General features: G+C 39.9%; 1 protein-coding gene across 4 annotated transcripts in view; it reads left to right on the top strand.

Moving 5' to 3' along the window:
• The window catches only part of DIP2 (disco-interacting protein 2), a 199,222-nt gene that overhangs the window by 60,462 nt on the left and 126,694 nt on the right, over nucleotides 1-12,066 (top strand). For 3 of the 4 annotated variants that reach the window (XM_075677225.1, XM_075677224.1, XM_075677226.1), the window contains exons 3-5: nucleotides 98-187; nucleotides 7,192-7,320; nucleotides 8,343-8,579. In XM_075677225.1, the coding sequence (XP_075533340.1) occupies nucleotides 98-187; nucleotides 7,192-7,320; nucleotides 8,343-8,579 (456 nt within the window). The remainder of the gene's footprint in view (nucleotides 1-97; nucleotides 188-7,191; nucleotides 7,321-8,342; nucleotides 8,580-12,066) is intronic. The other variant, XM_075677227.1, reaches the window with a different exon arrangement.

Here is a 12,066-nt window from a genome sequence, read left to right on the forward strand (position 1 = left end):
AGCATTGCACCATGAGAGCTGTGCATTGCATAGTGTCTCCTTTCTTTATGCAATGCGTTGCTCAATGCAGCTCTCTTGGTGGCCATTGTCCTTTCAGCTCTGCCCACAGGCTCTGCTAGTCCTTCCACTCGAGCCAAGAGAAGAGCTCAGCGTAGGCTTACACGTAATGAGAGCAGGTATCATTCAGGTAGGTCCCCGCCCCATCATCCACGTGTTAATTAAAGAATGTTATGTGGCCATTTTCTGGGCACAGTGTGCAGATAGAAGCAGTGACAATTAATATAGCTTGAGGACACAAAATATGCATTTAAGTTTACATAAACAAAATTTGAACTGCAGCTGCAGCTCATCAGCTACTCTGCTTGGCTTTTCATCAGTGAACATTATGTCTATGAAAATTGACACATACGTGCATGACTGATGACTGTCGCCTCTTCTAACTAGATGCTGGCACTCTCCTGCAAACACCTGAGGTTTCACATTGTCCTTGCTGTGGCTGTGTCTGCCTATAATGCTGCTGCAAAATGAGCTTTCCTTTTTGCTACAGCAAAGTGTATGCACATGAAAGTTGTTCCACACCTTCTTATTCACATCCTTTGTTGCCTTTCCCCTTAACCTGCAATATGTTTGAGTTCAGGAAGCATTTCGCTGGGCAGCACTTTGTGCATCTTGTGAGCACATGTACTCATTGTGTAGTTGTGTAATTAGAGTGTTTTAGTTAAGCATCTTTACGGTACGCTCTGCTTTGAGTTGCCCCGCTAAGCCACAGCGGAGCAGCGGGCGATTTTCACGTTTTAGTTGTATGTTTAGCATAGTGGAGTGGACGTTTTGTAGACCTTTTGCGCCCTCTGGCCAAATTCAGAGTAATGGTAAAAAATAAAAACACCTATTGGTCATTTTTATAAAGTAAAAGGTATATATATATATATATATATATATATATAAAAGTTATTTGTCCACGAAGTATCGAGACGTGCGCTTCTAATACGTTACCGGTCCATTTTGTCCAGTGGAAAATAAAGCACTGTTTCGGGGATTGCCATGTGATAGCCAGTGAGCTTGCTTTCTGCATCCAATCCAATCCTTTCTGACACCATTGATAGCCAAGGCATTGCACAGCACGCTCTGCTCATGCAGTTTGTAAGCGGATCGTGTTTGTCGCTCCGCTAGCCCGCTTGCGGCTAAGCGGAGGGCGCCTGCATATTCGCACTTCTGCTCCAGTCAGCTGCTAAGCGGAGCGTAAAAACACCAACCTAAAACACAAAATACTATTTCCCTAGCATACTGAGGCCACCAGCAGCACATGCTTGACAATAATCTGCCATAATGAGCCCTCTGCATTTGCTTTCTTCCATCTTTCAGCTGACCATAGCCGACTCTCATTGAGTGGCTAAAAAGGCACAAGACAGTTGCTTGTTCCACCGTTCTTTGTTGCTTTCCTTGTGAGGTTTCAGCATGTATTGATTTATGGGAGGTTTTGTTGAAGCTTGTCAATATAGCCTTATGCTTTTTGGAGTAGTGAATATCAATTCGATTGCTTTAAAATATAATGAGATTGCAAGTATGTATGAAAGATGTTCACTGATGAAAAATACCCAATATAAGCTGATTGTAGTTACTTATGCCTTGAGCGAGGCCTACAAAAGTTACTGTTCATTTCAACTTGCCCAACCAAAATCTGTGGACAAGAAACATTTTTGTTTGTTTTTTGTTGTTTGGCTTTGCTTTCACTCAGAGTAAAGTCACACATTTTAGTATACATTTTTCAGTAAAACATTTTGAATAATGGTTAACCTGGCTTGCCCAGATGTTTAGTTGCCAGAATGCAGTAAACCAGTCCACAGCAACGTAAGTGACTCGCTTCTTCAGTGGTAAGGGATGCATACAGTGGTGCTTTTTTTTTCATTTTTTGGATGAACCAGGCAAGCAGAGATGTCAAGTGTTTTATTGAATGACGCATATGAAAATATGTGATCTTGCTTTGAAATTTGACCAAAATTGAAGCAGCAGTGAACATGAAACTTTCTTTTACAGTTGCTAGACCAAAAATGCAGGTCTCTGCAAAAACGATTACTTTGTAATTTTCTCATGTTCTAGTTAGGTTAATGAATGGGGCATGACTTGCTAGATATCCAATTCTTAATTCTTGGTCATTGCATTGAAACTGTGATACCAAGAAGCTGAGTGCTGAAACATTGTCTAAAACAAAAAAATTGGGAAATAATACAAGGACTGCTTTAATTTCACTGCTGTTATAAGTTGCAAGTAGTTCTGCCCATGCAATACACACTCTCACTATGCAGATTTGTGGAATATATATCAGAATGCTGACAAATTGTTGACAAAAGTTGGCACCCACATTGATGTAGCACAAGGGTACTAAGGAAATTTGTACAGTTTTATTTTTTTAAAGCAAAGCTTTGCAGTTAAAAGGACATTAATCCTGGTTCATTAGTCCTGGCAGGGGTCCTGGTGAACCCAGCACCCCTGCCTTTCTGTGGCACTCTCTCTACCAAGTTAGTGAACCAAGATTCCTCATGTTGCACTGTGAAGGGGGTGGGAATTGGCAACTAGAGAAATGCAGGAACATATTTCTGAGGAATCTGTATGGGTTCACTGTGTAGGTTTGTGCTTAATCGAGGTGGATACCAGCTACACATTTAAAATATATACCATTTGTTAGATTCACGTGGGAGCTTTTTAATGCAAAAGAAATTTTGTAGTTGTGCCTATTCATGTTTTTGCATAGCTGGCTGAAATTTCAATTCTGTAAGGCAGTACCATGATCATAAATTAATATATTCAAGGGGTCAGATAGAGCTTCAGCTGTCATGCTTGTAATGACTGTTGCATGTGGTAGTTCTGTATTAAATGTAGTTGTCAAAAAGAAATACCAAATTGAAATATAAGTTGTTGAACTCGTCTAAAGGGCTTGCAGGAATAGTGTTTTATTTTACCAAGGACAAAAATTTAGCAAGTCTGTTCATTTGACATATTAGAACAGATAGCTGAGATGTCTGTCAACATTCAAAGATACACATTGGCATAGCCTCTAATTCCAGCTTAAGTAATAATGTGCAAAAAAGAAAAAAGAAAACTAAGAAATTGACTTCTCTCCACGCAATTGGGGAAGTGTACTGTAAATACCATTCACTACAAGCTGTGATTGAAGGCACAGCAAGCTACCATACCATTATTACTGCTTATGATCTGTGATAATGAACGTTGTTTACAATTAGGCATCATGGGGCATTTCACAAAGCTTTCACAGGCATCCAAAAGGTGTTTTTAAAAGCATATTAAAAAAAATCGACTTATTCAGCAGACAAGGTGAAGCTGTAGGCTGCATTATACTGTACTTGCCAAGCCTTGATATTGCTTTGTAGAAAACTGAGCTACTGCAATCAGGCATTGAACGTGAGGTATGCATGCCCACCCCCCCCCCCACTTTTTTTTGTCACACTGTGATACTCCACTGCCTGGTAATAGTTCAGCAGTAGCTATTCATTTGCTGCTGCCGCATTTGATGCTGCTGCCGCTACACATTTATTGCTTTGCAATAAAACAAAAATGTGTCTTCAGGCTTTATTTGTTGTCACACTGCCATGTTTTTTTATTAGAAATTAAAAATTATTTTTTTTCAAAGTTCTGTCCGTGAGCAGATACAGACCACTTACTTATTTTTACTGCACTTTGTATTGATGTGTGCACTGTGTATACAGCATATTAATGTGTACTTTTTGTTTTCTTTCCATGAAATGTTATGTGTTTTTCATTCTTTATCCATTATTTACTGAGAATGTGCATGAATGTTTTAATTATCATTATTGTTATCGTCACTCCCCAGTTTATACTATTATTACACCACTTGCTGTACATATCAAATGCATGTTGGTTTATTTTATTGTATGTTTGACTCACACATTCTTTAGCTTGGCTGGTGGTTAACTGTCGTCTTATCATTATTTCATGGCCAGGTTTGACAAAAATTCTTATGCCAGTATCTAAGAAGCTGCTTGTTCATCATTCACATTTCCCAGTCGCTGAAATGCACAAGCATGAAAAAGTACAGGGTAGTCAAATCACTGTTCTTTGATACTATAAAGTTCTGCTGCCTTTAAAGCTATGAAAATATTCAGTATGCAAGAGGCTCTTCTGTGGAAGTTTTGTTCAGTCATGCAAGCTTTTAAATTTTAATTTTCAGTAGGTGCCAGCTACTTCAATATGTCACTTAATTCTGTGAGGCAGTTTTTTAAAATTTTAATACTTAGTACATGCAACATTGATGTGTTCAGACATTGGTGAGTGGCAAGGGTATTTAATTGATTCTACGCATGTTCTCGTGGGAAAAAGATGTGTATGCTTCACTACATCTATCGCATGTATGCCGTTAGAGGCTTTTCACTTCAGCATTACTTAATAGCTTTGTAAAAGGACTTGAAAGGTTGTGAATGCATGTTTTTTTTTCTTTTTCTTTTTTTTTTCTTGACAATACTGCCAGCTGCTTTTTGGCAATCAAAGCAGGGGTGGTACATAAAAAAGAAAAAGGGCACTTTTATGAAGCAAGATAATGTTGAAATACAATTCAATCACAGTGAAAACGAACAAGAAAGCAAAGGTACTTGTATGCAACTGTGCAGAACAATAGTGCCGATAAATAAGAATGCAAGTTGAACAAAACAAGCAAAATAAGGCATGTAAAATATAGTAAGATCACAGGTTTATGTATTTGAAAAGAAAGCACTTATCTTACAATCAGTACACACATGAAAGAGCAATTTCGTTTTTAAGTAAGAAAACATTTAACAATTGCGTGCTTCTCTCATAAATGACAAGCAACAGCGGATAAAGAGTCAACCGAGTGCCTATTTGTGACTTCTTTTGGAAGCATGTTCCAGTCTCAATACATAGAATGAATGTAAACCATAATATATATATATATATATATATATATATATATATATATATATATATATATATATATATATATATAGTCTGATCGTTTCTCGTCGATATGTAATAACCATTTGAAACATTAACATAATTATTTTGGCTATTGCTCAATGCCATTATGTGTTACATTGCCCTGGTCCTTGTTGCCATTAAAAAGTTACAGATCATTCATTGTGATGTACTCTGGTCAGTACAATGGTAGCTATTGTTCTAAAATAAACCATGTGCATTTTTGGTATTTGTGCGCAAATTTTTGTTCTGTAAATATATTATTTTGCTCTAACATGCTCTTTATGAGCTAGAACCTTTATGGGCATGTTGTAGTCGGGGGCTCTGGATAAATACTGATCACCCTGGGTTCTTTAACATGCACCTAATGCCTGGTGCACAAGCATTTTCACATTTCACCCCCATAGGAATGCAGCCGCCACGGCTGGGATCAAACTCATGACCTCATGCTCAGTTTTGCAACGTCATAGCCACTGAGCTATTTATTTTGCTCTACTGTTGCGTACGGCCCATCTATTAAATAGCATACTTAAAACCATATTATGCAGAAGCTTTCATTTTGCTCACAAATAAGCTTAGTTGTAAAGAAATCTGCCTGTTAGTTATTTGAATTTGCCTTACGTACAAGGACACGACATGAAGCATGTGATCAGGACTCCCAAATTTGTCACCACAGACCCAAAATATAACTGCAAAATGATACCACGTGCTAAAATTTCAGATTTATAAGACCGTGCTGTTTAATGTCTTCATATACCTCCTGGCATGTACAGGGTAAAAATGAAATTCATTGGATAGTCATATCAATGCCATAAAGTTAGAATTTATTGATATGACATTGTTTATACGTAACAGGTGTTTCAGTAACTTGCACCAAAGTTTTACTTCATGTATGGAAAGGTCTGTAATACATTCCTCGTCATATCACAGGTAGTTCTGAATATTTTTAGTTAAGACCAGTTATGCAGATGTCATTCTAGTTGAGATCACAATGTGGAATTGGACATATCAAAGAAGGAGAAACACCATTTACAGCAGCAAAGGATTATGTGGAGTGGTGAGATGAGGAAATATGTAGGTTTTGGTTCATGAGGACAGGGGCAATTTATAGATTCCAGGGACAGGCCTTTAACCTGCAATGGATTTTTGAGAGGTGCTGTCAATCTTCATCTTCATTCACTTGCATTGGCATTCTTCAGAACTCGGCTAAAAAGGAAGTTGTAAAAGGTAACCTGATGGAAACATTTCCAGGGGCATTTCTGCAGAGCTCCACAACATTTAAAAAGTTTGGTTCAAGTTGCCAGAAACGCTTGGTATATAGTGAACTCTCACTTGAGTGAACTTCAAGGGACCCAAGGAAATAGTTCACTGAGCTGAAAGTTCAGTGAACTGACTATTCACTAGAATATGGAACAGCATAGGGCAACAGCAGATATTGAATCAAAAGTGTGAAATGAAATTTATGGGGTTATGTACATCAGTATATATGAAGTGCATAACAGTTATCATTGCTGCCCATCTCATTAAAAAAAAAAAAAAAAGAAAGTCTGCAATTTTCATTTGCGCTGGTGCTGTTAAAGTGCAAGAAGCAACAAAGCTGTTCATAGAGTCTATGTTTTGTGCACTTGTTGCCAAGACACAAAGTCTTGCAACTTTCCAAGGCATCCTACAGTCTCGGCTAGAGTAAAGGATTTGAATCTGCCTCTGCCATTACATCTTCCTCATCGCACTTTACTTTGGGATGAATACTGGAAATAATTTCCAGACATGATACTTGAGCACCGGTAATGAGCTCACTGTTGCACTGCGCATAGTCTTCAAACGAAGTGTTGCCAGGGTCCACTGATCAAGTTCATTCAAATGAAATATTTGCTATTCATAAATTCATTTAACTGAAAGATTTTTGCATAGAATGCATAGAAAAACCGACGAGGATTTTCTAAAAGTTCTTTATTCTGAAATATTCGTTAAACCGGCGTTCGTACAACTGAGAGTTTACTGTATTGTGTGCCATGTGCAGCAGAACACACACAATAAATAGAATGAGGACAGATTTAGTCATAATGACTTGAAATTTCGTTTAATATGTGAATTTAGTTGCGGTATTTTCTTTAAAACATCTTAATTTGCTTGTTTAGCACATGCCAAAGTAAAGCAGTTAGTGATAAATGTAGTATGAAATAAGTTGCTATTGCCAAGTTGTTTGTGTTGGTTTTGTTGAATGCTCAGAAGTCAGACAAGAGGCTGTGCAGCAGGCTTTGGCTGCAATGCAGAATAAGCCAAAACCATCACTTCCAATGCCTTCCAAGAGGACTTCAGTGATGACCACGTCACCATCTAGGGAACGCCATCCTTCAGGTGTGTCAGTAGTACTATTTCCTTTCTAAGCGCACACTAATGAGAAAAATTATTCTAGCTGTATTAGTAAATTGGCCTTCTACAATGCTAAAGAAACAACTCTTGCCATGATAAGAGGCTTGGTATGCCCCAAAAAACACAACAAAGAAATGTGGTTGGCAACACACCACCAGCTTAATTTACCTGACATCATGAATTTTGATGGTGGCTGCACAGGCCTAGTTATTTTTTTATTGGCACAGATTGACTGCGTTGTATTCTAAAAGATCAATAAATTGAACTTGGCAAGTTTAAAAAAAATTTTGCTATTCTACAATCACCCAAAGAAAAAAAAAATGCCTTGAAATCTGTGACGTCGCACTAACACACTGACACTGAGGTTTAAAAGAAAAATTCAAAAAATAGAACTAGTACTTTCATTTTCCCTTATAATAATCAACTTACTATTGGTGTGGAGTTAGCATGAAACAGAAATTTTAAATGGTACTTCATAAGCCTAAATTGATTTTGTGTTTCTCTTTAGTGCTTCTTTAAAGGGGGACGCTACCCTGAAGGGCCAAATTTTCAAACAGTGCTCCTATTTTGATGAACTCTTCAAGCGTGAATAAACTTACTGCCAATATGTGTAAGGCAGTGTAATCTGTACTGCTAAGGTTTTTTTTTTAGTATTTGCTTTTTGAACAAAGCTTACACCCACTTAGGTAAAAAGAAATCTGCCAATACACATGCTTCCAAATGGTTATACTGTCATCAGGGGTAAAGTTTATTTTCGAGGGTGCATATTTTTTAGTTAGCTTTCACTTAAAAGCTATGAATTTTAGAAAAAGTGGAGTGTTAGCCCTGAAACTAGAGGGGAACAATCAGTCATTAAGGAAATGTTGAAATCTGATGTCGACATTGGCTGGAGTAAAATCTGCCAGGCAGTTAGTCACTTACAACTGAACACTGTGCAGGTCACTGTAGTTATCCCACACTATTAAATGCGAGTGATTCATCCACCTGTGGTCTGCTTGTATATGCAGACAGCTCAAGTGATGACGACAGCGTACTGAATGAAGGCAGCACACCGGAGCAGGAAAGGCTAATGCGTCCGCTGCCTACACCACCTCAATCAGACACATCAGGAGCCTCGTCACCACGAGAGACACCACCTCGCATTGCCCTGCGTTGTAGCAATGGTCGTGGTTCGGATCGGCCAACCATGGATGGTGTGTCACATCTGGCTGATGTCATGCAGAACCTCACACCCAGCGAGTACAGTGAGATGCTTTTCTGTCATCTTGTTTCGTGCACCTAGGATTTTGCAGCATAAGCTGTAAAATATTACAAAATTACAGAGTTAGTGGGTCAAGCAATCACAATCTGTCATTGAAAAAGTCTGTATTCAGGTGAAAATAAACAGTGCAGTGAAAGCAATATATGACATACACAGGCACCGACTTCCAGCTGGATATTTTCTGAACATAAAACTAGACCTCTAAATGTGCACACAAAGAGGAAAAAAATACAAAAATACTTTTTTCCCCTGTCCACTTTATCTGTTTGCTTGAATTAATTGTTTGAAATTCCTAAATAAACAGAAGTTGGTGCCTGTGTGTGTATGTGCGTTCTTGTTCTGTCTTTTCATGCTGGAGCTCTGAAATGTAAAGAGTGATGTATGAAATAGTTTGGGATACAGCATAACATATTGACCGCAAATAAGGACGGGGACAGCGGAAGAGAACACAAAAACGACACGGGCGATAACTTTCAACTGGTTTATTCACGGCAACCCGTGGGTATATATAGACAAATAGAACATGGGCAGAACGCAGCAACCCAGAACACTCATCAGCCTAGCTGGGCAACCAATTATAAAAAAAATCTATCTGCAATTGAAACAACCTAATGGAAGTGTCACTAACACAGTCTTGGCCTTTCTTTTTTATGTGATATGCCTCCATCAGTTCGCATGCAGTCTGGTCCTGGGTTCTCTCCAGAATCTTTATCTCCTTAAAAAGTGGTGCACAGGGGCAGGCATTGCAGTGCGCCAGGCAAGTGTGCCAATTCATCTTTCATTAACTTTTGTTCATGTTCTCTGGCTCGATCATTCATGCACCATCCTATCTGCCCTATGTAGGACTTGCCACAAACCAGGGGGATTTCGTACACAACTCCTGCATTGCATTTTGCATACGGCTTGGTGTGGTTCTTGCCACAGCCTTGCCTTCCTTTAGGATCACGGGAGGTGCGAGGGCAGAGCCGTGCTAGCTTCAAAGGGGCTGAAAAGACAAGGGGGACTCCAAACCTGCCTGCCACTTTCCTTAGGTTGTGAGTGACCCTGTGAATATACGGTACCACTTCAGGTCTTACGGCCATAGCAGTCTTCCTCACCCTTGCTTTTCTCCTAGATCCTTTTACCTTCTGCAGGAGGCTTTCCACCACTGGCGTTACCATCGAGTCAGGGAACCCTGCCGTCTTAAGACGCAAAATCTGATTGTCAAAGGCAAGCTGCATCCTGTGCACACACGACTTGTGGAGAGCCGATTCTAAGCAGAGCATCGCTACTCCTCGTTTTACAATCTTTGACTGGGAAAAGTCATATGGCACCAAACCCTTCTGTGCCCGAGGGAAGTACTGCAAGCACGCGTGGCCTTTAGCAAAGGAAATGCATAGGTCTAAGAAATGCAGGGAATTGTCGAGTGGAAGTTCGTGAGTAAAAGAAAGCCCTTTACCGAGTTGTCTAAAAATGGCTAGAATGCTTTCACAAGTAGTTAAACTTCCTTGCCCGTTAAAAACAATTAAAAAGTCATCCATATATCTAAAAACTTTTAAAATGTTTACAAACACACCCCCAAACGCCTGATCAAGCGCTTTGTCTATGGTCGCTAAAAAAAAGCGGCGCAATGCACGAGTCGATGCAGATTCTATGTTTCTGCAGAAAGAAGTGTTCGTCAAAACTGATAAAAGTGCTATTGAGATAGGTTTCTAAAAGGGTAAAAAAATCTTCCACCGAGATACCAGCTGCGTTCTGGAAGGGAATAGTGCCATTTTCTTCAATACACATCTTCACAGCAACAGCAACAAACAGATCTTTATGAGGAACGGAGTAGAAAATACCCTCTACATCTACCGAAAAAGCTGGACGTATGTCCTGGTTAGCCCTTAGAAAACCAACAACCTCATCAGAGCTTTTTGTAACAAAGGGGTCAGATATAACAAGCATCTTCAAACTCTTTAAAATGAAGCGGCTAACTTGAACCTGCCCTGTTCCACGCTTGCTAACTATTGTCCTGAATGGAATGCTGGGCTTATGTGTCTTCGTATAGAATACACTTAGCACAGCGCCTGAACCACAACTGATGTCCCTAGCTAGTCTATCGGGATTAAGAGACTTACACATTCTTACAACCCTGCTTTTTACTCTGGTTTCAGAGTTCCTAATAGGTTTAAAATTCTTCTTCAGTGCCTCAGAGGCTTTAACACCAAACATGCCCTTCAGCAGCACAACGAAACCCCCCTCTTTGTCTGCTTCTAAAAGTACAAGCTTGTTGTCTCTATAAAACATCAAAGTCCTATGTATGGTGGATGCTGTTCGATTGGAAGCCGGTTTCGAGACACACCTGCTAAGACAGACAACACCTTCCAACAGGCACCTGTCATGGTGATCCTGCAGAGCCTTCTTCACCACCCGCCTGTTCAGAGCAGCCAGTTCATAGGTAGGAACTTGATGCTCAATGCTGTACTTCGGTCCTTTAGCAAGCAGGGTGGTCACGTCTTCTGGGATGCTTGCGTCGCCCAGCACAAGCGGCTTATTTCCTTGTCCCTGACTAGTCCTCGTACCGTTCCATGCCCTAAGGAAATGACCAACCATGTGGTTCTAGTAGTACTCCGTCAACTGATGAGAGGCACGTCTAGCAGACTTCAAATCCTTTTTCGCATGCCATTCTGTAGCTTTAGAAAAGCATATGATGCGAAGCCAATTGTTGAGCAGTCTAACTTGCTGCCACAACTCTGCCCGGAGAATTTTGCATAGGTGCTTAATATAACCCCACGACGAAACAACACACCCAAACAGTGCACTCACTTCCAAAGGGATCAGGCCGCACTTGATACAGAAGCCGATGAATCTTGTCTGGCAGGTAGTCACCACAATGTAACTGATGAGTGATTCTTCGTTTGAGGACATGAAAGAGTATGGAACACAGAAAGAAGAGACATCTGTACGAGATATATGCTTCAGAAGAACTTCAGTTTGGCCTAGTTGGTGTTTACTGCACATCATATTGACCGCAAATAAAGATGGGGACAGAGGGAGAGAACACATAAACGGCACAGGCGGTAACTTTCAACTGGTTTATTCATGGCAACCAGTGGGCATATATAGACAAAAGAGAACATGCGTAGAACGCAGCAACCAAGGACACTCATCAGCCTAGTGGGACAACCAATTCTAAAAAAAATCAATCTCCAATTGGAACAACCTAATGCAAGTGTCGCTAACACAGTCTTGGCCTTTCTTTCAATGCGATATGCAGTAAACACCAACTAGGCCATACTGAAGTTCTTCTGAAGTTTGGGATACAGTTCTTTTGACTCTGCCAGTCTGCATTTTCCAATGAGTAAGAGCAAGGCTGTCATTACTACATCTCATTGTTACAAATTGTGTAAAAACAGTGCATTGCAGTTGCACAACACAGTGACTGTGCACTGTTTTGCGTGTATAGTGCAGCATGTGACGTACATGGGGTGCCACACAAGACAGTT

Source organism: Dermacentor variabilis, unplaced genomic scaffold, assembly GCF_050947875.1.
Source record: "Dermacentor variabilis isolate Ectoservices unplaced genomic scaffold, ASM5094787v1 scaffold_12, whole genome shotgun sequence".
Taxonomy (NCBI): Eukaryota; Metazoa; Arthropoda; class Arachnida; order Ixodida; family Ixodidae; genus Dermacentor; species Dermacentor variabilis.